The sequence below is a fragment of the Theropithecus gelada genome, chromosome 1, assembly GCF_003255815.1.
Source record: "Theropithecus gelada isolate Dixy chromosome 1, Tgel_1.0, whole genome shotgun sequence".
Classification (NCBI taxonomy): Eukaryota; Metazoa; Chordata; class Mammalia; order Primates; family Cercopithecidae; genus Theropithecus; species Theropithecus gelada.
In genome coordinates this window covers 11,993,069-12,019,789 of record NC_037668.1, presented here as the reverse complement: position 1 = coordinate 12,019,789, position 26,721 = coordinate 11,993,069, and the positions used below count along the sequence as shown (strand labels likewise).

The window sequence follows — 26,721 nt, the reverse complement described above, 5'->3', positions numbered from 1 at the left end:
CCTGACTTCCACTGTATCTCTCCATTATGGTGCCATCCCCATCCTTGTTACTTTGAAGGTGATTGTTGCTGATTTGGGACTTTGAGGATTCTCACTTTGTACATTTCATGTATGAGGTGTCTATATGTAGACATTTTTTAAAAATAAACTTACTATTCAGTGGACCTTTTTGATTCAGATATTTTTCTGGTCCTTTATATTCTTACATCTCAAAGGTTTATGTGAGTCCTATCAATGCCTTCATTTGGAGCTAGTCAATGTGAGGGTTCAGTGAGAGACCTCTTAAAAGACCTATGAACATCTAGTTTTCTCATCTGTTCTACTCTCTTCTCTCCCATCTCAAATCTTTCAATCTATATAATGGCGTGGGGGTAGCAGACTAAGGGTTGGGATGGCTGGTGGAAACACAGGAGATCTATCTAATCAACCATTTTGTCAGAACTTTTCTGTCTTACATCTGGACCAGGACTTCTGAAGTTGAAAGACTTGGAGTTAACATCTTTGTACACCACTGTGCCATGAAGCAATGATGATTCCCATCCAGCTGCCTAAAGAGAAAGAGGTTTGTGTCAAACAAGTAGTGCAACAAATAAATTGATCTAGTAATACCATCATTCCATGTACAGATTAGCAACCTCAGGGTCCTAAAGGCTTTAAATCTTTATATAACGGCATGGAGGTAGCATACTGAGGGTTGCAATAGCTGGTGAGAACACAGAAGATCTATCTAATCTGAGGGTCCAAAAGGCTCAGTATCATGCCTGGTGTCACACAGTGAGTGCATAACAGAATGCGGACCTGAACCAACAGCCATAGGAGGCCAAGCCGTGTGCTCTTCTCCCAGAGCACCATCAGAATGGGAGAGATTCTCGAAAATGTTCTTTGTAAACCATGAAAGCATTACTTTCTCATGTCCTACCATGAATTTATGCACCTGATGGAAAAAATCTAATAACAAAGACTGAGTAGCATTTTTCAAACAACATTGAACTGGGAGCAAGGAAGCTGGCTTCTGATATCAGCTTCACCCACAACTGTCTGTGCAGTAAACAGTTGTTCATTAGTTAAAATGGATCCTAAGTGAGTAACTGTCAGACTGAAATTGTAGGCAATTTACCCGTGACCTCAAATGAAGAAATATTGAGAAGTTCCTCTATTCGACTCAAAATGAAGGTCATCAGTCATTTGAAGAGGAAGGGAAAGGAATCACATCCAAGCTTGAATCAGGGAAAGCAGAGGAAGAAAACTGTGCTGTAGATGTGACAAAAGAACTCCAGATTCAATCTATCACATCGCAGAGAATGACAACGATTCTCTGCGATTCTCTAGTCACAATGTTTCCCTAGGCCTCATTTTCCTTACCAGTAGAACAAAAGAGTAAGATTCGATAACTACTATGGTCCCTTCCAGACTTAAAGTTTCCAGACATAAAGGTCCTTTACAGACTTAAATCTGTAGTTTGAAGTTGAGTCATCTCTGGCACCTTCAACCTAATCCTTTGCCATCTACACTGGAAAAGAAAATCTTGTTACTTTTTTCAAATAGCTTATTTTTCAGTAGGACTGTATTTCGGCCAAAAGGCTAGATTTGGAGTCAGAAGGACAAGTTTCAGTGTCCAGGTCCACTGCTGACCAGCGTTGTGAACCTTGGAAGGTTTCTAATCTCTCTCAAGGTCGGGTTTCTTGAGTGTGTAATGGGGATGTCTGTCCTATGTTGCTCACAAGGATATTTGATGACTTAAGGGAAAACCCTTTACTGTAACACACTCTGTTGATGTAAGCTATTTTGACATGATCACCCTTGTTCCGCGGAAGAAGCTCAAATAGTAGATCTCTGAGGAAACTCATGCATGTTGAGGGAATGGAGTTGGTGCTTTAGGAGGAAAATCTGTGTGTGGGCTTCAAGTCCCACCGCATGGGTCATAACCCATGCCTGACCCTGACAGAAAATCCTTCTAGAAGTAAAAGAGAAATAAAAGAAATCCACAATACCAAGGGATAAAAAGACAGCCATGAAAAAGTAACTTAAGGGGAAAGGAAGATGGGCTTATAACAGATTACAGGATATTGTCAGTTTTAATAACGGGACGTAAAGAAAAGATTCTGTTTGCACACAGGGAGAGGTTCTTTTCCTGGCTAGTCAGAGCACACCTTATGTACATTCTCCAGTCGTCTCTCATATGATTCATTTTTTTCACTGTAGATAAGACTTTTGTGGATGGATTATTTTTCTCAAATAATATTATTGCTTTATGATTAAAGTAAAGATTATTAATTCCTGAGGCAAGAAGATATAAAAGCTCTGGAAACTTTGACAGGGACCACTGGAGACACTGAAGAAGGCAGGGGCCCTCAGAGTCTTGGTTGCCAAACAGGTAATCCTCCTTGTGGTTGTTGTTGGGGGGCTTTCTTTAAACATCTGTTTTCCTCTGTCAGCTATTAGCCAGGCCAGAAATGACAAATTATATTTCTAGCGAGGCTTGTCAGGCTTTCTGTTGCTGTGTTGTTTGATTTAAATTATTTACCTTCTTTTCTTCCTTCACTGTAAAGAGCATTGGCTTTGGTGTCAAGCTGTTGGGTTAAATCTTGGCTCTGCAGTCTGGTAGCTCACTGCAACCTCTGCCCCCCAGGTTCAAGTGATTCTTCTGCCTCAGCCTCCTGAGTAGCTGCGATTACACCATCGCACCCAGCTAATTTTTGTATTTTTTAATAGAGACAGGGTTTTGCCATGTTGGCCAGGCTGGTCTCGAACACCTGACCTCAGGTGATCCACCCGCTTCGGCCTCTCAAAGTGCTGGGATTTCAGCCATGAGCCAGTATGCCCGGCCCAGTGCAGCTTACTTATGAACATGACATGTAGGCATTCGATGAATGCCAGTTCATTTTATTTGAGAGTTAGATTGTATATTCAGATTTTTTAATCATAAAGTATGATTAAATGTGGATTCAATGAATTAACTCATTTTAATAATTATTTGGGAGGGAAATCCAGAACTCAGTTTCATACTTATATTAGAACAAAGTCCAGACAGATGAAAATAGAAGAGAACACTGATAAATAGTTTAACCTTATGGGACAGTAATGGGCAGTCTTTTGATATAAATTTAAAAAATATTTTTAAAAACATAAAAAATAATATTTTTGAAAATTTCAGAATGGCAAAAATTATAAGAGAAAAATATAAACTGAGAAATACTATGAGTAACACGTGAAATGCAATAAACATACAAAAAGAATCTCACAAATTGGAGAAAAAAACAATGAAATAGAAAAATGTGCAAAACTGTAAACTGAAAATTCACCAAATACAAAAAGCAAATCATTATATAAAAAGATGTTCAACTTCATGAGTAATTATAAAATATTTTAAATCACTAAAGTTCTTTAATATACCAAAAATTAACCAAAAATTTGACAAAATTAAGCATTCACTGGGAGCTTAGGGAACCAATCCTTTTAGTGCCCTATTAATGAGGTAAATGGCACAGCTCATACATGTAACAAAGGGTATTAAAATGACAATGTGCATGTTGTGTGATGCCACAACCCTACATACGAGAATTTATACCGAAGAAAAAATTAAAAATGCATGAAAGTTATGTGAGTGCAAGAAAATGTATTACAATCAATCTTTTTCTGAGAAACAAAACCAGGTTATGGGATGATATGATCCCATTTATATAAAATTGTACACGAAAGATATCTGTAGGCTACTCACCAAATTATCTATCTCCTGGAGGTGGGGTTTACTTCTTATTTTCTAGTTTTGCATTGATTTTCTAATAGCTCATGTGTTGTTTGCTAATGGGGAAAAGATAAAGCCATGTTCTTTATTTTTAAAAATGATGTCAACTAAGCGTAAAGGAAAGAGTGTGATGGAGTCAGATCCGCTTGTAGCTGGTGTCCATGAACAAATGACTTCATACTTACTGACCTCAGGTTTTCTCATCTGTAAAATGTGGGTATTGGACACTGTGCTCACGTTTAATTTTAACATTTAAAAATTCAATGTCGGAGCCACTCTATTGGATTTTCTTGACACAGAACGCCCATATCCGCCTTATCCGTGAGGAAGTTTGCCTTGGGCGCCCTCTGCTGGCTCTCCTGAAGCTAACAGGGGCGAGTGCTCAGTGGTTTACAAATTGCCTCCATTCAGATTGTGAAACTGTTCAGCCTGCTATATAGTTAGATCTCTGGCATCGGCCCAGGAGGTCTTGCAGGTAAGAACAAAATCTCTTAAAAGTTTCTAACCTGTACATCTAACTTGAGATTCCCTTCATTATAAAGTCTGGATTTAGCCAGGAAAATGTTGTATTATTTTCCTCCATATGTGAGTCGGCATCTAGATTCCTGGGTCTGTCTCACCTGTGCAAATGTGTTCAGATTTGCAGATCAAGGAGAACCCAGGAGTTTTAAGAAGCGCTAGTAAGGTCTCTGAGATCCTTGCAGTAGCTACATCCTCAGGGGAGGAGGAAGATGGCTTCCAGAAGCATGCGGTTGCTCCTATTGCTGAACTGCCTGGTCAAAATAGGAGTCCTGGGTGGTGAGTATCCATCACTTAGCTGGAACCGAGCCACAGCCAGTGTTCACACAGCCCACATGGGACACACCCTTCCATTCACCCACAAAAACATTTAGGAACTGCAAGAAATAGGTTTTTAAACATGGAGATGAAAAACAAAGATAAGTACTAAAAAATTCAAGGGCTGTAGAATCCAGCAAAACCCAATTCCATATGATTATAACCCCTACTTAAATCATCAGTTAAGTGTAAGTTATAACATTAATTTAGCAAGTTTTTTTGTGAAGGGCAGAGATAATGTGTTTAAAACACCTGTTGCCTAGCAGATTGTCAATAAGTCATAGCCATAATCAGAATTCCTCAATGCTTATGCACTGGTTTACCATTTGAGCATTATTAGGGATTCCAGTTTGCAAGGGACCTACAGTCGAGTTGGAGAGATGGCGCTTAAACATTTATAGATCACACATCAAGTGCAAAGTAACATGGCAACAAAGTGAGTAGCAATATTGTAGAATCCACCAGTAGAAAAGCAGGAGAGGAACACTGTACAAGTGAGCTAAGAAGAAATGTCACAGAATACCAGAAATGGAAGGAAATGAAATGTGATCTCATCTGGTGTCATTTCTTTGTTCTATTTACAAGGAAAATGGATTCCAGAAAAGGGTAGAGATTTGGCCAACGTCACACAGTAAGACTAAGTGATGTTTGGGCTTCTAGTGCCTTTCACAGTCCCATGTGGCCTTGCTGGGTGTTGGACATGTAAGAATGAGTGAAGAATCCACGTTTGAGCATTGCCTCTGTTGAGAAGAGGGCTTCCAGAGGGGTCCAGTGCTGTCTGTTACTTAGCACTGCTACTGCTGGGGAATGCCCTCGGCCAACGGTAGGATGGTTTGGAAGGACATACGAAGAGAAGCAAGGTTCTTTGGGCATCGTCTTGGCCCCTCTGGCTGCAGCCGGTGGTCCTAGTCATAGCTTATCCTTAATATGTCCTCCATGGCCCTTTGCCTTCAACCCTACACCCGTTCGTTGAACTATTTCAGGCTTCTTAGGACCTGTGGAACTCAGCCATGTGAGAGAAATCGTACAAGAGAGTGCAAAGCTCTGAGGGGCTGCTCTTGAGCCCCTCCTGCAGAGCTGTCTTCTGTGGCCATTTCTACATGGCCAGGTGGTTCCCTGCCACTCTTGTTCTGTGCTGACTTCAGGCCTCCTTAATGAAACTTGAAATTTGCCCGAGCTATATCCTGGGGAATGTGATGCAACCCTCTTCCCACCCCTGGGATCTCACTAACCTCTCTGGCTTCTCTCCTGAGGAGGAAATGCAGACACAGCATTCACCACAGGTCCTTCAATTTCTCTTTTCCAGGTAGATCTCCCTCCCAGCTGTAGAAGGACATTCCACTTATTTTTACTATCTTGGGGGATCCTCCCTTATGACATATCCTAAATGTTCTTTGCACTGCCCTACTTAAGAGAAATGGAGGGGACTTAGAAATTAATTTTCTCTCTCAGTGAATATTAGACTCTTGTTGCTTCCACAGGTATTCTTTGTCCTGATACCTGCCCTTCACCTGAAGCAGTTCATGACATTGATTCAGTGAGCGGGGAGACATAGGGCAACATCATTTATGGACACTAAAAAACTTCATCTGGCTTATCTTTTCAAAACTATTACATAATAATGATGATGGGTGTTAATAGTTTCAGGTTTTAACTAGCTACTGTTGATCGAACAATTCCTATACACTAAGCTCTGTGCTAATCACTGTACATGAGTTATCTTAATTAATCCTCCCAACAACTGTGTGAAGAAGGCATATATTATTGATCCCTCTGTACAGACAAGAAAAGTAAAGCTAAAAGAGATTAAATCACGTTTCTAAGGTCACACATGTAATAAGTGATGGAGTAGAAAGAGTATTAGAGTAGTCCAGGCAAGACGCTGGAAGCTGAAACCTCTTGACAATGCATGTATAGAGATGAGGGGCTCTAGCACCATGTAAGGTGGGGTCAATGTTCTAAGGCCACCATGGAAACATTGACTTCTCTCCCAGTTTCCACCGCACTCCCCATCTGGATAACCTCAGTAGTTTACTCACCCCTGTGAGGAGGTTCCCTTCTCTGTACAATGGAAATGGTTATCCACAACTATCTCTCAGGGAGGCTCTGGTAATTAAACAAAATCATCTCAACGAATGTGCTTGACCCATATAGGATTTAAAGCATTCACTTGAGCATCATAACTAAGATGACTAAGACTTGGAGTCAGACTGTCTGTCTGGGGTCAAATCTTGCTTTTATCATTTATTTGCTGTAGGATCCTGGGACATTATGACTTCTTTTTGCCTTTGCTTCTTCATCTGGAACATAGGAATAATGACAAAGTTATTATGAAGATGATTAGAATATATGTAAATGGTCTGGACCTGCCTCGGGTACATAGTAAATGCTCAATAAATGTGTGGAGTAAGGCTGGGTGCGGTGGCTCATGCCTGTAATCCCAGAACTTTGAGATACCAAGGCGGGTAGATCACTTGAGCCCAGAAGTTCGAGATCAGCCTGGGCAATGTGGCAAAACTCCGTCTCTACTAAAAAAAAGTACAAAAAACTAGCTTGGTATGGTGGTGCTCACCTGTAGTCCCAGCTACTCGGGAGGCTGAGGTGGGAGGACCACCTGAGCCCGGGAAGTCGAGGATGCAGTGAGCTGAGATGGTGCCGCTGCACTCTAGCCTGGGCGATGGGAGTGGGGTAGCAGAAGGCAGAGCCACAGCACAGCAGAGCGGCTGTTAGTTGCGTATCTAGGAGCTAAAATGTCTCCACCAGGGGGCTCACAGCCATAGCTGCAACATTGCAGAGTGTGGGGCAGAGGGGAGGGGAGAGAGATGAAGGGAGGGAAGAGGAGGGGGAGAAAAAGAATGAGAAGCAGGGAACAGACAGTCCTAGGCAAGGAGGGACACACATAGGCAGAGAGACAAAAGAGACAGAGAGTACAAAGACAGGGAGAGAACGGAGAGATGCATAGAAAGTCAAAGACGGGCCGGGCGCGGTGGCTCAAGCCTGTAATCCCAGCACTTTGGGAGGCCAAGACGGGCAGATCACGAGGTCAGGAAATCGAGACCATCCTGGCGAACACGGTGAAACCCCCTAAAAAATACGAAAAACTAGCCAGGCGAGGTGGGGGGCACCTGTAGTCCCAGCTACTCGGGAGGCTGAGGCAGGAGAATGGCGAGAACCCGGGAGGCGGAGCTTACAGTGAGCTAAGATCCAGCCACTGCACTCCAGCCTGGGCGACAGAGCGAGACTCCAAAAAAAAAAAAAAAAAAAAAAAAGAGTCAGAGAAAGGAGAGAAAGAGAAGAGAGAGAGTTGTGATTGTCTGGGCTCCAGCATGGTCTTGGGTCTCCTTCACTCTGACCCTCCAAGTCCTCTGCGTGTGTCCCTAGGCCCTCTGCTTTCACGGCTTGGATCCAGGGGAAACAAGGACTATGGTGGTGGAGGGTCTGTCCTAATATGTTTGCTCACAGAATGCCAAGGAGAGTTGCTTCAGAGGGCACAAGACCAAACCAGGAGCCCCAGGTGTGATGCCAGGGGTCTTTGTCCTCGGGCCAAAGGTCAGAGATTTGGGTTCCTCTTTGCCACCTCTTTCAGAACAGTCTCACCGGTATTACAACGGAAGGCATGTTTTCGCAGCTGTCCCTTTCTGAAATTCAAGCCCATGTCATGTCTGCCCTCCGGTAATCAATGGCCAGCCTTCTCTTAAGAAGATCAATTTTTCCTTGAAGTGCAAGGATTTCTTTTCCTCCTGACAAAATAATCAAGGCAGCCCAGTTAATTATTTCTGTTGCTAAGTTTTGAATTTCTCATGTTTATAAAGGTTGGGAGGGCTGGTGGCAGTAATATAAGATTTTTAAGTCATAGAGAACTGGATCGGCAAAGCAGCTGTTCTATCTTTCTGTGTGACCTTGGGCAGATGACCACCCTGAGCCTGTTTCCTCACCTCCTCAAGCAATCTTGATAAAAATACAATACGGATAAAAACACTTAACATGGTGCCTGGCACCAAGAAAGCACCTCGCAGGGTGAAGGGCAGAAAGGGGAGGGGAGAGAGAGAGAAAAGTGAGCAAGAAGGAGAGGGAGAAAAAAGAATGAGAGCAGAAAACAGACAGTCATAGACAAGGAGGGACACACAAAGACACAGAGACAAAAGAGACAGAGATGGAGAGTACAAAGACAGGGAGAGAACAGAGAGATGATAGAAAGTCAAGCACCGTATCTACAAAAGCTGGTGACGGTGGTACTAGTAGTAACAGCAATGGCATAAAGGCTGCGTTTTATTTATCATAAAATTATGTTCATATTTCTGAATGTAGTAGAAGATGAAGCATTTAAATACATGAATATCTTTGCTGTTTGTTTGTAGTATATTTGACATACTCACTGAAACCTTTCCTGCCTTGCCTTAGCTAGGTTGGTCATTATTCATTATTCACAGATACCAGGAATAGCACATACAAAGGATCTAAAGCTACACTGAGCATTCATGTTCCAAGACGGAGCTGGGACTGTGGCATAGAAGCATGTGGCTGGATAGGGGCATACAGCCAGGTTATAAAATCTCTTACATGCTAGATGAGCAGAGAGAGCTCCTCTGAAAGCAATGGGGAGCCCTGGGAGATGTACGGGCAGGAGCTGAAATAAAACAGAAGAGTGGGGCAAATAGGAGACAGTAGTATCATTTGAATGAGGACAGAAAACATACTGTTATGACAGCTGCAGTCTGTGGCCGTCCCTTATGGAAGGAAACACTTTTGCACCCATCATGGTGTCAGAAGGTAGCCACATGGTCACAAAACCTACACTTGCTAGCTTGACATCCCCTTGATCACCTGGTGCCTCTGTACATCCAGCCATCTACCCCTCTTTATAAACCTTCAGATACAGCGACATTGCCCATTCACCAGTTGACTAGCAGGAAAATCATGTGCCTCCCTGAATCATAGATTCCTTTGCTTCTAGGTCCTGGCTCTTTCCTATTTCTGCCACGGTTGCCTGATGGACATCCTGTCTCTTAAGCCCTTAAGGCAGACTTAAGTGCTTGCTGTTTCTATGCATGCCCTCACATTCCTGCTTCCTTTGCCTAAAATGTTCCCTCCCCCAGTACTGACACATAGCCCACCTATGCTCAAGTTCCAGTCAAGTTGCCATGTAACCCATCCCTTGTCTCCCAGGCCAAAGTGACTTCTCCCTCCTTGGAATGCCCCAAACTACCAATTTATGTCCCTCATCCACTCTTGTGATGCCTTAAATCATAGTTGTTTGACCTTCACTACTAATACAAGATTCCGTCAGCTGCTGAGAATCTATTCCAGTTATGTGTGTCTATCTAGTCCAATTATGTACGTGTGTCTATTCCAATTATGCATTCCAGAACTGGGGAGATAACCACAGCATGGGTTCAGGGGACCCACTGGACTCGCTGGACCCACTGTGAGGCAGATCAAGCTAAAACTCCATTGATCACCTGACTTCCATAACCCCTACTCTGACTGGTGGACCGCAGTGACATTTTCTTGGCATTAGTGTCAGTTCAGAGGCAGTGTCCAGTAATCGCAGAAACACAGTCACACTGGTAAAAGGCCTTAGGTCCCTTTGGGAAAAGCCAGAAGAAGGGTAAACTGTATACATTTTTGACAGTGTAGCAGGAATCTTCATGAAGGGACTCTCTTCATTCAAGGGGTTCCTGATTGCAAACTGTACCAAGTCTGGGAATTGATTGTTTTTGCTATCATAACGTGCAATTGCCTCTTGTTTATGTGCAGATATCATCAGGAGACCCAGCTGTGCTCCTGGATGGTTTTACCACAAGTCCAATTGCTACGGTTACTTCAGGAAGCTGAGGAACTGGTCTGATGCTGAGGTAAGAAATTTGCCGCCTGCTTGGCCTGGGCTTTCTAGAGCAAAGGACCAGCCAGAGCCCCAGATCTCATTTGATTCAGGATCAAGTGTCCTTCCTGGGCACTATGAAGAGAAGCCCCTTTGGCTGGTGAAATGGAGAGAAGAGGGTTGTGTGTTCAACTCATTCAATTCTGTAAGCATTGCTGAAGCAGGTGCTGTATGCCAGACCCTAGATGGGCTACAAGCACATACGGATACATAGGAAATAGCCTCTACCCTCAGCAAGCTCACTGTCAGTAAAGGAGACAGAAATACATCAATCAAAGGAGGAAGAGAAGATGAGGAATTCACAGAAAGGATAATGGAGTTCCTGTAAGAGATTTACCAGAGAGAGGTGTGTAGACACGCCTGGAGCAGACACCTTGGAGCCGCCGACAGAAGGTGAAGCAGTCCAAGAAAATGTGGAAACTTTTCCTCTGCTCTACACAGTTCACAGACATGTCCATTTTATTTCATTGAAGCTTTGTCTGAGAGATCACCAAATAGACGTCAAAGTAAGTTATCTCAGCCACGTGTGGGGAGTCGATGCTGCCGAATTGTGATTAATTGGGGGAGTCATATAGGTACATTTCGCATGATCTGGGCCCATGCGGTCTTAGAATCCCTGTATTAAACTAGACAATGAAACACAGAAAACAAACAAACAAACAAACAAAAACAAGAATGAAGCACCTACCACACGCCAGCTACTGAGGCTATGAACGTATTCTCTGGCCTTAGATAGCCCAGGATGAATGCAGGATTGCGACATTGAAACAGAACATTTCAATGCAGCATGAGTATAAATGACTTGCCCAAGTTTACACTGAGAGTAACTGATGCAGCAACCCCAGCAAAGTCTGAGCTGAGTCCTGAATAATTGTATAAAAAGGGGAGAGAAACAGAGTGAAGAAAGGGCTTCCCAGACTCTGTCCCTGGAAAGAAAATGAGCTCGTGGAGAGGAATAGCCTTTCTCTGTGAAAACAAAGAGAACAAAGAGGAAGATGTCTGGGAACCGTGAAGTAATAGAGACCTGAGTTTACATCACTACTCTGCAATTCACTAGGTACTTCCCTTTACCTGTTTCCCTACTGGAAAGTGGGATAATACTTTTTACTTCATGGACTTGCCAGGAGAATTCATTAAAACAACTTGCATAAAGCCTATGGCACATGGTAGAGGCCAATTCAGGGTCTCAAGAAAGAACAGCCCACAGGATTGACGCTGAACCTTAACAAAGTTAACAGGACCAGGATGCAGAGGGGGTGCTGGGACGGTGAGGCCAAAGGGGACCCCTCAAACCCAACAAGGGCTGTGTGGCTCCCCGCTTCCTCACCAGTGTTGCTACTGCCCTTGGCTCTTGAGACCCCTCGAAGCTGATGGAGGCAACGTGAGAAGCACATGGACATGCGACCTTGAGCTTGAGAGGCAGTGGCCTGAGTTCTAGTTACAGCTCCAGCAGTACCAGTTGTGTGGACTGGGAGGGAGGCTATCACGTACATACTCCAAGCCTGTTTCCCCTTCTAACACAGGATCTTTTGTGGCTGGTACCCAGTGGGCACTCAATAAATGCTGTCTGGTCATCTGGCTGGCATGCCTCATGGGCCTGAGAATTAAATAGAATTACAGTGATAGAAGCATGCTGCTATTGTAAGTGGTTTGTAAGTGTGAGGACTAAATTATTATTAAATAGTAATCACATCTAATCTTGGGTAAATTAGTAAAAGCAAGAATGGGAGCAGTAAAAACCTAAGCAACCCAAATTAAAATTTTATTGAATTAATTCAATTTCTTGTCATGTAACACAACCTCAGAAGAGAATAAAATAAAGTTTATATACACACACCCATATATATAAACATTTGCCTTGTTTAATTGAACAATAGATTTCTGGTTACAGAACAAGAATTTGTCATGTCATGTGTTTCATACAATCCTTAAAATAGTGAGTAATTACCATTTATTCACCCACAAGAAAAATTCAGATTGCATGGCCTTGGATGTGAAAGAAGACAGCACTTTTGCAAAGGACCTCAGAAGGAAAAATTTGGGTCGATATGCAGACATACAGGAATAAAACAGATTTGGGATTAGAGCTGAAAGTTTTAAAAGTTGCAACAAAGCGGTAGTTACATATCTGCCTCTAGTGCCCAGGAAACCCCGAAATCCAACTAGATTTGGTGGCATGGTTACTGTTGAGGAAAGGCAAAGGGGTGGGCACATTCACCTTCAATCGGCAGGAATTCTCCACCAGCACGGGGAGCCGTCTCCTCTCCTCTGGAGGACCACTTCACACGTTTAGGTAATTGATCCATGCCCTAATTACCATGCTAGTAATTGATCACTAGCAAGTCAAAGTGAGTTACAGACCACTGCTTACAATGTACAATGTGTTATTCTGATGTAACATAGGCTAATAATAATTTAAAATAAACACAAGGTAGGCTTAGGAATTAGGGAGAGCTGGGCTCTCTTCCTGTGTCCAGTTGCCCTTTCCTGATCCTCTGTCTCCCCATCCGTAAACTAAAGGTGGGCCCCATCTCCTTGGGCTGCCGTTAGGACTGAATGGTGGGGTGCCCAGTGTACTGGAGGTGTCCCGCGAAGAGCACTGCCGTAACGTCTGTTCTCTGATGCACATTGTGTTCACATTCTGACACTTCTGAAATCAGGTGTGTGCTACAAACACGTGGTGTCACAGTGTATCATAGATTCATTGACAGTGATTTTATTTTCTTTCTTCATGGGACATAAAATAATGCCACATTTTACAGTCAGCAGTTTCTTAGATCTGTTGAAATGCAGTATTATAACACAATAGGTCTCATGACAGGTCCTAGGTAGCAGTAATTATTTTACAGATGAAGAAACTGAGCCTCAGAGAGGTGAAGTGACTTGTCAAGGTCACATATGCCCCTGAGAGGCAAGACCAGGATCCCAGACACGTCCTTAGACCCCCAATCTCTCGCCCTGGCCTTGTACTGCCTCTTTCTTGAGACCGAACGCTGGGGTAGTTGTGTTCTCTGCCAGGCTGGCAGGAAGCCTTCTGTGGGGTTTAGAGCACTCTGTGTGGAGGATGTGGGGGCTGCGTGAGTCCCTCCTGCTTGGCACACTAGCGTTCTGAGGAGAGGGCTGTGCTTTAAACATGCAGGCATCATTAACAGGACCTCTCCTTGTACGTAGCTCGAGTGTCAGTCTTACGAAAACGGAGCCCACCTGGCATCTATCCTGAATGTAAAGGAAGCCAGCACCATAGCAGAGTACATAAGTGGCTATCAGAGAAGCCAGCCCGTATGGATTGGCCTGCACGACCCACAGAAGGTAACCTCAGACTTGGCCACAAAGGCCCTCTTGGGAAAGCCAGGCTGGCATCTTCTTTTTTGAGGAATGGCCTCCCGGCCTATAACAGGCATACAGCGGGTGGATCTTCTCCAGATGCGCCTTCAGCTGACAGAGACCAAGGCCTCAAGGTCAGGGACCCAGTTCTGGCCCTCAGTGGAGGATATGATTTAAATGTATAGACCTCTGTCTAATTAAGGCCCTCCTGAAAGGCAGAACACAAAATTACCAACGTTTTAAAGCCTTAACAAGTTCGTGTGTGTGTGTGTGTGTGTGTGTGTGTGTGTGTACACACGGGCCTATTATGAGACAGATCAATCAAATCTCCATTGGATCTTGAGTTAAAGTTGAAAACTTTCAGCTAGCCTTTTTTTTTTTTTGGTGCTCTAATTTTCTTTATGTTATCCTTGATGCTTTTCGCTGTAACTTCCTGTTCTTTTCATCAATACCTTATTGTAAGAAATGACATGAGCAGCCTTTGTAAGGAACAGCTGTTGTTGAGGTCTAGGTGTGGGGTCTTCAGTTGACAGATGCTTGGTGGGGCTTCTTTAGTTGACTCACACAAACACAGGGAACATAAAGCGGGAACCCCCATACTTCCTGCTTCTTAATAAAACTGCTGAAGATACCACACATTCATCACCCTCTTTCATGAATATGTATGTGTTCATCCCTTAGTGTTTGTCTATCAATATCTTATGGCTTTTTCTCTTTTTGAATATTATGTTACAGAAAAACTAATAATCCTTTACCGTAGTTGTTACAAATATTTTATGCAATTATTTTTTTAATGTCATTTATTTGACTATCAGAAATTTTGCATTTTTATGCATTCACATTGCTATCAGTCAGAACCCTGTCATTCAGATGGAATAAATACTTACATCTATTTCTATTTCTTGCAGTAGCATTGGTAATGTTTTCCTATTAGTGGTTGAGTGGAATGACTTTCTCTTTTTCCTTTAAGCATTTCTGCACTTTCCCAACATTTGCAATGAAAACATGTTTTAAAGGGGACTGAAGGGACTTCCTTGGCTGTGGCAGGCGGGTTGCTGAGCCGTACGCCTCTCCATCTCCTGTTGTTGCAGAGGCAGCGGTGGCAGTGGATTGATGGGGCCATGTATCTGTACAGATCCTGGTCCGGCAAGTCCATGGGTGGGAACAAGCACTGTACTGAGATGAGCTCCAATAAAAGTAAGTTCTAATGCACCGCCCTTCACCACTTCTCAACGCGCAGACCCTTCCCTTTACCTAGTAAGAGCAAAAATAGACACAGGGGACTCCTGCCCTCCCCATTCCACACTAACAACTCTTTTCTCCAGCAGGGCAGTGGCCTTGCCACAGACATCGATTACCAACCTTCAGTCCTTTGTGATCATTTACAGTCTTTGTCCTATCAATGTTCCAGCTGTTGTTATTTACTCAATATTTTCTTCAAATCCATTCAATTTTTTCTGAAATATACTTATTTTAAAATCACATTCTTTACCATGAGGGGGATATATATCCTGTTTGGGGAAACCCAGACCACAGGGAGTAAATATATGCGGTGAAAACAGATACATCTCTTCTGACTTCTTTAAAATGAGGGCTTGCCATGAGCCCTGGAAAGCTGGTCTTTGCCTGAGTTCTTCCCTCCTGTTTCCCTGAATCCTGTCCCCAGAATGCAGTGGCCTGAAGCTCAGTGCAGGCTGCACACACTTGCATGAGCCTCCTCCTTTCCCTGGCCTGCGTTCCTTCTTTGTCTTTCTGCTCATGAGTTAGACTTTTCAGCATTCATCCTGGTGACACCTTGGGCTGGGTACCTCTTGGTTGTGCGGGCTATCCTGTACTTTGCAGGAGGTTGAGCAGCATCCCTGGTCTCTAATCGGTGGGCGCCAGTAGCACTCCTCCTCCCAGGTCGTGAAAAATATCTCCAAGAATGACCAAGTGTTTCCTGTGGAGGGCAAATTCACCCCCTGGTGAGAACCATGATGAATAAGCGGTGTAGAAAACTTCAGCTGTACAAGATCACGGGATATTAAAGAATCCTCAGTGCCAAAGGTCATATACTTGAGAATATCCCAGTGGGTCTAATAGGCCATCATAGTGACACCAGGACCCCCTGCCAGCCAAGAAGTCAGCGTGGGGCAGGCCTGGGCTGAGGTCTCAGCTATTGGGCTGGGGAAAGGAGGGACTTGGCCACCCCCAGCAGGACATGGGGGAAGTTTAATGTTGTCTGAGGAATAAACTTATAAGAAGGAAAAAGAGAGTGAGAAAACTTTCTAACAGCACGAGGCGAAGGGCAGACACGATGAGACACAGTCTGAGGAAAACCCTCCGAGACAAACAGCCAGAGAGGGGATGTGCACAGACCGGTGAGAGCACAGCTGCTGCTGTTCAAGGCAGAAGTCGGCTCAGATGGAAAGAAGACAATCAAAACCAATAGGCAGAGGCTACCCACAAGTGGATTTTTATTCTAATCAAGGAAAACAATGTTGAACAGTTAGCGCTGCTCAAACACATAACGAGCTACCCCAGGAAGCAGTGAGAAACTTTACAGCCAGAGTTAACCAAGCAAAAGGTGGACATTGTAGTTTTTATTGCAGTTGACGCATTACAAGTGTTAGAAGCGAGGCTCCATGGCATCAAAAAATCAAATGAGGAACAACTGTAAAAATACCAATATCAGGGATTCGCTTTTCCGACCTGCAGCATCAGACTCTCTGGGGCTGGAGGCCAGACCTGGTTTGGGAGCAGTAGACCAGATGCCTCCCCAAGTCCCTCACATTCCCCAGATTCTGACATTCCCACTGGACAAAGTTCTCAAACAAAAGTCCTTTCCCTGTGAGTCGGTGATCACATCAGCAAACTTCAGTAGCGAAGTCGCCTCTGTTGTGTGGATGGGAACCGGAAGACTGAAGCTCTCTGGGAACAGCACGTCTTTGGGTTCCTTTCCTTTCCCACGGTTACTCACCCAGCTCGTGGCTGTCAGAACACTGGCTGTCAAGGCAGAAGAGCACAAGGAATGAAGCAAGGATTTGAGGAAAACTGGTGGAAGGTAGAGTTTAAAAGCACATCCCCCTCAGTCACATCAGTACAATGGATTTTGCTCCCCACTCTGTTTCTAATTTTTTAAATTCAAAATATATATAATATTAATGCCCCAATACACAGCCACACACACATTCTTGTTCTGTCTCTGTGACAGAGCTATTCCTTTTTTATATCTCTTTAGAAAGAACTTCAGAGCATTTTACTTGGTGTGTTTCTCTCTCACCCTTTCTGATGTGAAGGGGAGCCTTTACATCAGAATGTGTGTTTTGTGACTCCGGAAAATTGCAGCTTGCAATATTTCCTGATGTTTTGCTGGTCCACTTTGAGACATTTAATTATGATAAGTGGGATTTTGCAGTTTGAAAAGAAATTTCATATTCAGTATACATTGAGGTCAAGAGCGTGGGTTCTGCATTCTGAATGCCCAGGGTAGATTCCCAGCTTCTCCTAACTGAGCTGTGTGACCCTGTGCAGATCTCTTACTTCTCTGTGCCTCAAATGCCTCTTTATAAAAAGGAGGAAATAATCGTCCTAATCATCTGAATACATGTGGCGTGTTTATCATGTGCAAGCTAGGCTCATGGCTCTGTGGCCTGGAGGAGAGGGAAAATAAGGTCTCTCACTCACCCTTCCCTGCACTCTGCCTCTGGTGAGGTGGGAAAAGTAGAGCTCTCTAGCTTAGTGCCCGTGGTGAGCTGTGCTGTGCTTGATTGTTTGAAGTTGCTGTACTAGCTTATCCACAGGCTTAATGGGCAGCAACCTCAAAAGGAACAGCTGATGAGTCAGTCTCAAGCCTGGCCCATGGCCTTGTGCTGTATTCTGTTTGCCCCACACTGTGAAAGTACCCACAAGCTTGCAGGGCCCATTTCATTTATACTCTGTGGCCCCTGCGCTGAGCACTATGGATGCTGGCATGGGCAGGCCCCATCCTAAGAGTGGGAGGGGCACACCTCACCTCCTCCTCTCCCCAGAGCTCTCACCCACCCCACACACACTGGGAACAGGGTCAGATCTGCAGGTCAGGGCCCAAGCAGACACCTAGCCAGGGAACACCTCCTCGCTCTGCTGCAGGCACCCATGGATGACAAGTGATGCTGTGGAGCTTGGCTTCTGGGAGGGAAATAGCTGGATCTCACCTCAAAAATACTTCAGTCCTTCAAAGGGCCACCTCCGCCTTGGGCTCAGTCCTTTTTCATAAGCAGATGGCCTGTTGGGATGTGAATGGCTTTAGCAGCTTTCAGTTCTTTAACTTTGAACAGGAGCTTCTTAGCGCCTAGGAAAGGCCACCCTCAGATCCTCACTGCGTCCTGCTTCAACGCAAGAGCCCCTCGTTCTCAGTTGATTCATGTCAACCCCTGCCTTTCTTCAAAAGCAGTGCTGGAGTGGAGCTTTTGCCATGGTGTGTGACATTTAAAGTGTTTTTCTTTCATTGGGAAAGTTAGTATCTGTCTTAAGGTTCTGCAGGGAAATAGAAGTAGTTGGATGTATATATAGAGAGACAAAGATTTACTTTGAGGAATTTGCTCATGCAGTTGTGGGGCTGTCAAATCTGAAAACCACAGGGCAGGCCAACAGGCTGGAAATTCTTTTTTTTTTTTTTTTTTGAGACGGAATCTCCCTCTGTCACGCGGGCTGGAGTGCAGTGGCCGGATCTCAGTTCACTCCAAGCTCCGCCTCCCGGGTTTACACCATTCTCCTGCCTCAGCCTCCTGAGTAGCTGGGACTATAGGCGCCCGCCACTTCGCCCAGCTAGTTTTTTTGTGTTTTTTAGTAGAGACGGGGTTTCACTGTGTTAGCCAGGATGGTCTCGATCTCCTGACCTCGTGATCCACCTGTCTCGGCCTCCCAAAGTGCTGGGATTACAGGCTTGAGCCACCGCGCCCTGCAGGCTGGAAGTTCTTGCAGGAGTTAATGTTGTGGTCTTGAGTCTAAAGACAGTCTGGAGGCAGAATTTCTTCCTCTTTGGGAGACCAGTCTTTTCTCTTAAGGCCTTCAATTGATTGGAGGAGGCCCACCCACATGATGGAGGGTCATCTGCTTTACTCAAAGTCTACTGATATTTAAACATTAATCATATCTAAAAAACATCTTCATAGCAATCAAACAACTGTACACCATAGCCTAGCCAAGTTGACACATAAAGTCAACCATCATATCGCCTTATCTATGACTCCAAGAAAAACACCCGGATAACTCTGGCATGCTCAGTACAGGACTGAATGGATTTAAATGTCTGTTTATTTTCTTACAGACTTTTTAACTTGGAGCAGCAACGAATGCAACAAGCGCCAACACTTTCTGTGCAAGTACCGACCATAGAGCAAGAATCAAGATTCTGTTAACTGCTGCACAGCCCCGTGCTCTTCCTTTCTGTTTTCTGCTAGCCTGGCTAAATCTGCTCATTATTTCAGAGGGGAAACCTAGCAAACTAAGAGCGATAAGGCCCCTACTGCACTGGCTTTTTTAGGCTAAGACACAGGAACTTTAGCATTGGCACTGTAGTGGCTTCTAGCTCTAAATGTTTGTCCCGCCATCCCTTTCCACAGTATCCTTCTTCCCTCCTCCCCTCTCTCTGGCTGTCTTGAGTAGTCTAGAGAGTGCATCTCCAGCCAATTGAAACAGCTGGGTCTTTGGCCATAAGAAGTAAAGATTTGAAGACAGAAGAAGAAACTCAGGAGTAAGCTTCTAGCCCCCTTCAGCTTCTACACCCCTCTGCCCTCTCTCCATTGCCTATACCCCACCCCAGCCACTCAACTCCTGCTTTTTTTTCCTTTGGCCATGGGAAGGTTTACCAGTAGAATCTTTGCTAGGCTGATGTGGGCCGTACATTCCTTTAATAAACCATTGTGTACATAAGAGGTTGCTGTGTTCCAGTTCAGTAGTGGTGAAAGTGGAAAAGTGAAATAAAACCAAGAAATATACCCAAGTGCTTCTTCGTCTCCTTCATCTGAGTCTCTGCCTCCTCCACCCCAGCAACAGCACTGGTTCAAGGAGAGGAGAGATGCAGGTGACCTGCCTGCCAACTTCTGAGCAGGGTTGGGCAAGTGGGTGCTATTTAATTGTGAGTGCTTCTCAGCTTATGAGGGGGATGACAGTCACAGCAGGTATGGTGGAGCTGACCTGGACCCTGGACGCTCATCTCCCCCACTGCCACTGACAACCTGTGTGGCCTTGTGTGACTCTCTTTGCCCTGTGAGGTTTGGAATGGCTTACGGGGTGGTTACTTCAATAATGAGGAGGTGATTTTGCCTGCAAACAGATACATGACTCCCTAGGTCACGAATCTGCATGGTCATGTAAAAAGAAGCAAATATGGACTCAATGATTACAGCATATGGCTACGGTATGATCACATTCGCATTCCTTAGAGGAAAAAGCCACCAGACAGGAGAGGCCATGTGGGTTGGCTGTGCAGTTCAGGCTGTGTGGATCGCCACTTGCTTTATCCATGATGTGCTGCCAACTGGCAAACACACCGAGTCTTATTCCCTAGTCTGAGAACACTCCCCTCTCATATTGGCAGGCTAAGACCAGCTATTGAGTGCTGGCTGAAAGAAGAGTAAAAAGAAGGGGGAAATGGAAGACACGGAGCCTCGGCCCTAACCAGTTCTCCTTCTACTCTCCCTTCCTTTCTTCTTCCTTCATCCACCATGCCCTTGTCATTCTTTTGGTTGTCAAAGAGGAAAACACCAGAAAGAATGTATTGCTCCTCTCAAGTATAAAAAGGCTGGATAACCCAAAGATAACTCTCCTAATAGTGATATTTCAGAGAAGGTGACAGGCAAATGGAAAAGGCTCATTCTTTCAAAGCATATAGTTACCTTCAGCAAAACTGCAACCACCAACTCCCAAGGGGGTTCTAGGCAAGTCACTGTCAGAGAAACAAACAAAAGTATCAGACTGCATGATAGAGATAGAAGATAAATTGGGAATACCAGACCATTGAGAACAACAGTAGAACCCTGTTGGAACAAGTGCCAGATTCTGCAGTATTACCTGTAAGAACCGAAAAAAAATGCAAAGGAAACATGGCTGAGAATATTTCAGAAAAGTAGAAGCTCTCAGTTTTTTCTGACTATGGCACATATGAAAGTTAAAAAAAAAAAACAACACCATAGCCCACCTCCCTCTCCTAATTTATTTGCTTTTTCAAGAGGGAAAATTCCTCATGATAGCAAAGAAGTAGAGATGAACAGAATAAAAATCCAAAAAAATTACAGATAGCAAATCTACTAAGACAAAATAAAGTCAAGTCATTCTATAAAAATTTACAATATATAAAAATATTTACAATATATTTTAAAATAGTTCCAATTAAAGACCATCACCAACTTAACATCATCTTGGTGATATAATAATAACAAGGCTCCCTCCCTGAAATTGCTGAAATGCTGACAGTCTGCATGTGCACATATGCTGGGAAAGGCATGGATAAGAAGTCACTCATCTTATTGGAAGGCTGGGATAGTATGGAGTTAGTTCTAGAACTGTCATGATTTTCATTTATGTATGTAAAATTTTAATAATCCTCAATAATTCACTGAGTGAATATATCATTCAATACATATCATCCCTTTCATCAGGGATGGGGAGTGGATGTAGACAAACAACAAACTAAATAAGAAAAGGACAGAGTATGGGATGATGACAAGAGCTGTGGTGAAAACATAAAGCCAGGAAGGGGCACAGGGAGCAGGCATGTGTTGAAGTGTGTATGGAATAGGTGCTATGCTTCCCCTGCTCCTTTGGTCACAACTGACAGCCAGACTGTTTCAGCATAAAAAAAAATGTATGGGTTTATGTCACTCCACAGTCCGTAAGTATATTTGAGCTTCAGGTATAACTTGACCAACAGCTCAACAAAGTTACCAGATGGGAGTTTTCTCTATTTTGTGGCCATTTTTGCTGGGGATTAGCTTCATTATCTGGCCCCACCTAGTGCAAGGTGGCTGAAGCAGGTCCAGCCTCACCTCTACCAGGAAAGAGATCCACAACCCTTAAACAGGAGCCTCCAAATGAAGACTCATTGGCCAGAAAAGGCCCTACATGAGTTATGTGCTCATTCTCCAACCAATTAAGGTAGCGAGGAGGATGGAATGTGATGATTAACTTAGCGAAGTCATCACCTGTTACTCCTCTAGAGCCCACGAGTTTACGCAGCTTCATCCGAAGGGCAGGACCACTTCTCACCCATATGGTGCCTTTGTAGAAATCGATTTTTTAAAAAAAGATGCCCCTTCTTTGTAAGAAGACATAGCCCCATGGACTCTCAGAATCAAGACAGGCTGGAATTTAGCCCCTTCTTGCTCTCTTAGTTGTGTACTTGTGCAGTGCACAAACTAGGCAATCCTATTCTGTGGCCCTGCTGTACATGGAAGGGGAGTAGGACAGCGTAGTTCTCAACGCAGGGGACCAAGGACCATGCTTTGGGAAATTTTATCTTAAGGCCTTACTGCAAGAATTTAGAACCAGGAGTCTCAACTGAGACTGGAGAAGCATCTGATGTGAGAAATAAAATTCAGGTAAGTATTGTTTCCTGAGATGTGCTTATTTATATGACTCCAGCCATGGCTAATGGCAGTTTATTATGATGGGAAGAGCAAAGGGTTAAGAGTTAAGCCACACTAGAACTGGCTGACTCTGCCTCAAACTGGCTGTGTGACATTGTGCCTACAGTGTCTGAGCCTTTGTTTTCTTTTCTCCAGGATTTGAGGATTAATTTAATTAAGATATGTGATGCGTTTGGAATGGGGCCTGCCATAAATGCTTAGCAAACGTTATTGTCACCATTTTAAATCTTTGTGATCTCGAATATATGTCTCTCTTCCAAACCACAGTTTGTTTATATATAAAATGAGGGCCTTAAACTAAATCCCAATGCTTAGAGGGTTTCCTTAGATGTGAATAAGTGAAGTGGTCTCTTGTAGGGCAATTTGAACAGGGAAATGAGAATGTAAATCAATTTCTTTCAACCATGTGAGAGCCAAACAAAGCAGGTCTGTTGACCTTTGCCCATGGGCCAGTTGACAACCCTGGAATAAACAATCCCTGTCAGCCCCAGCATTATCTTGTTCTGTTTATATCTGGATCCTGTACTTCCCTAAGTCAAGAATCAGTCTCTCAAGTCACTGAGAACTTTTACAAAAGTAAGTGACTATGAAACAAAAGAATATGCACAATAATAAGGGATCAGATATGTATCCTACTTGAGGACAGTCATTTCAGGCTATGTTGGAACCAAGGAACAGACAGTATAGACATATAAGCAGGTTATGAAAGTAGAAGATATGAGCAACCTCAAGGCCCTGCCCTGCTGCTCAAGGACCCCATGAAAGACAGCTGGAGAGGAAATTTTAGGGACAACATGGAGCAGAAAGAAACCTGCAGGTGGAATCCTGGATTTGGGAGTAATGACTTTGACTTTAAACCTTTTTAAGGTTCCAGAATACAGTATTGTATCATAGTAAATTTGTAGTCAATAGTAAATACATGATTGATTGATCATATCTTATGTAAAACTATTATTGCTTCCAAAAACTTCAGAAGATAGAATTAAGACAATGAACACAACTAGAATCTGTTAACCTAGAAGGACTGTGACTGGGTGCGGTAGCTCACATCTGTAATCCCAGCACTTTGGGAGGCCGAGGCGGGTGGATCACCTGAGGTCAGGAGTTCGAGACCAGCCTGGCCAACATAGTGAAACCCCGTCTCTACTAAAAATACAAAAATTAGCCAGGTGTAGTGGCTGGTGGCTGTAATCCCAGCTACTTGGGAGGTTGAGGCATGAGAATTGCTTGATCCTAGGAGGCAGAGGTTGCAGTGAGCCGAGCCGAGATGGTACCACTACACTCAAGCCTGGGTGACAGAGACTCTGTCTCAAAAAAAAAAAAGAAAGAAAGAAAGAAAGAAAGAAAGAAAGAAACAATGCATCAATTTTCATTGAAACACAAACTTTTTTTGTATTATGAATTAAAATGGAATCATCACAATACCTATGAATAAACGTTGCAAAAATAAGGGGAGGATTAGCATAGAAAAAAGGAAAACAGATAAACACCTCAATAGGAAAAGGCAGGAAATAAGGGGAAGAGATCCATTTATTCAAATACATTACAGATCACGTGATATCCACTCCATGCGAAGGGGTGGCCTGCCCCTCCACACCTGTGGGCGTTTCTCATCAGGTGGAACAAGAGACTTGAGAAAAGAAAAAGACACAGAGACAAAGTATAGAGAAAGGAAAATGGGCCCAGGGGACTGGCACTCAGCAGATGGAGGACCCGCGTGGGCACCGGTCTCTGAGTTCCCTCAGTATTTATTGATCATTATCTTTACCATCTTGGGGAGGGGGATGTGGCAGGACAATAGGGTAATAGTGGGGAGAGGGTCAGCAGGAAAACACGTGAACAAAGACCTCTGTGTCATAAATAAGTTTAAGGAAAAGTGCTGTGCCTTGATGTTTGCATATGCAAACATCTCCATAAACATTTCCATGCATTGGCCAGGCGCAGTGGCTCACGCCTGTAATCCCAGCACTTTGGGAGGCTGAGGCGGGTGGAACACGAGGTCAGGAAATCAAGACCATCCTGGCTAACACGGTGAAACCCCGTCTCTACTAAAAATACAAAAAATTAGCCGGGCGTGGTGGCGAGTGCCTGTAGTCCCAGCTACTTGGAGGCTGAGGCAGGAGAATGGTGTGAACCCAGGAGGCGGAGCTTGCAGTGAGCTGAGATCTCGCCGCTGCACTCCAGACTGGGCGACAAAGCGAGACTCCGTCTCAAACAAAACAAAACAAAACAAAAAACAAAACAAAACAAAACAGAACAAAAAATTTCCATGCATTAAGGAGCAGGATTGCCGCTAGCACATCTCACCTCCAGCCCTAAGGCGGTTTTCTCCTATCTCCGTAAATAGAACATACAATCGGGTTTTACACCGAGACATTCCATTGCCCAGGGACAAGCAGGAGACAGATGCCTTCCTCTATCTCAACTGCAAAGAGGCCTTCCTCTTTTACTAATCCTCCTCAGCACAGACCCTTTACGGGTGTCGGGCTGGGGAATGATCAGGTCTTTCCCTTCCCACAAGGCCATATTTCAGACTATCACATGGGGAGAAACCTTGGACAATACCTGGTTTTCCTAGGCAGAGGTCCCTGCGGCTCTCCGCAGTGTTTGTGTCCCTGGGTACTTGAGATTAGAGAATAGTGATGACTTTTAACAAGCATACTGCCTTCAGGCACTTGTTTAACAAAGCACATCCTGCATAGCCCTAAATCAATTGAACTTTGAGTAAACACAGCACATGTCTCTGCAAGCACAGGGTTGGGGGTAGGGTTACAGATTAGTAGTATCTCAAGGCAGAAGAATTTTTCTTAGTACAGAACAAAATGGAATTTCTTATGTCTACTTCTTTCTGCGTAGACACAGTAACAGTCTGATCCCTCTTTCTTTTCCCTACACCATGCCCCTCTCCCAAAAAGAGCTCAGAGAAGAAATAATAAGGGGATCTGGCAGAATTGTAGAAAGAAAAAGAAAGAAAGAAATTGCATTGAAATGAGCCAGTAGAAATAATTAAAAGGAGAAATAATATTACAAAGAAAATCGTGTGGCATGGTGAATTGGCTTGAGAAAATCACAACAGAAAAAGGAAAATAGCAATTAAATTTAAGTAGCTAAAGAGAAAATGATAGAAATGGAAGACATAAAAGAACAAATGTGTAATTTTTGTTCCTAAAGAAGAGAATAGAACATACAGAACAGAAAAAGATACAGAGATAAAATATAAGAAAATTTCATTGAAACTGCATCTGCTGATTGAAAAGACACATATGTTCCTGGAAAAATTCATTCAAAATGATAAACACCAAGATATATGCTATCTTGGTTTCTGAACTCTATGGGTAAAGAATGTACTGGGTACACAGGAAAAATAAAGACAAAGACATGGGAATAAATATCTTGTCAGTCTCAGACTTCTTAACAGCAATGCTCAATGTCAGAAGACAGTGAAGCAATATTTACAAACTTCTGAAAGAAATAAGTGTGAACAATAATTTTATATGTAATAGAGTAAAAAGACAGTAAATAGTTAAGCATGCAAGAACCCATAAATCTCTCCTGAAACAAACTATCCAATAATGAAATCCAAACAATCAGAAAAGGAAGCAAATAAAGGACTCAGTCATGAAAAAAACATATTTAAAAACAGTAATAGTAATTATTAAAAATTAAAGTTAAAATTATTGGTGGCTAATTAATTATAGAGCTAAGGCTGAGTAACTGAGATTTATGATAATGGAATGGAATGCGAATGTTTTAAACCATGACAACATAAAAAAAGATTATAATATTGGAAATATGAAGGGAGAGAAAACAGAATAAAGTATAAATGCATGAATCTTCTAATTTTGAAGTAAGGACGTAATAGATACTCTCTAAAGTTGAAACATGTATCACTTATACTAATAAAAATAGCTGAGGTTTTTAAGATTAAACAATGCTTTGTTATACCCAGACCGTTTGTTCCCCAAAGAAGACCACCAGAGTCCAGAGTCAAAGCCAAGCGGCAAGGATCTTTTACTACAAATTTGAACTTGGTCCCTCCATTTCACAGCATACAAGAGGGCCTCGAACAATGCGAGTGCTTGCTTTTTATAGCCCGATGTAAATCGGATACGTAAAGTTACAGAGGAACAAGGGAATTCTTTTGGTTACAGCATTACAATTGGTTTACATTTTAAGTTATACATTTAGCAGTTTTTCTATTGGTTCCCGCGCTTTCAGTAAAACCACAAACGGCTGTGTCCTTATCGGGGACTTTCCAGGTGGGATGTGTTTGTACTGGGCTCAGGAAGTTAAGAGATATATGGTGGGATGTGTTTGTACTGGGC

The 26,721-nt window shown here is 43.4% G+C and overlaps 1 protein-coding gene across 3 annotated transcripts; it reads left to right on the top strand.

Annotated features, from left to right (window-relative positions):
* Positions 1–2,202: 2,202 nt before the first annotated feature.
* On the top strand, positions 2,203–19,684 carry REG4 (regenerating family member 4). 3 transcript variants are annotated; one of them, XM_025388311.1, is made up of 7 exons: positions 2,203–2,374; positions 4,045–4,220; positions 4,384–4,543; positions 10,340–10,437; positions 13,635–13,772; positions 14,879–14,984; positions 19,078–19,684. In XM_025388311.1, exons 3-7 carry the CDS (start codon positions 4,477–4,479, stop codon positions 19,143–19,145), a joined length of 477 nt encoding a protein of 158 aa, XP_025244096.1. In that variant the 5' UTR covers positions 2,203–2,374; positions 4,045–4,220; positions 4,384–4,476; the 3' UTR covers positions 19,146–19,684. The 3 variants fall into 3 exon arrangements, with proteins under 3 accessions (XP_025244096.1, XP_025244087.1, XP_025244103.1); XM_025388302.1 differs by lacking the exon at positions 4,045–4,220; XM_025388318.1 differs by lacking the exon at positions 4,045–4,220 and having other exon boundaries at positions 2,350–2,374; positions 4,392–4,543.
* Positions 19,685–26,721: the final 7,037 nt, after the last annotated feature.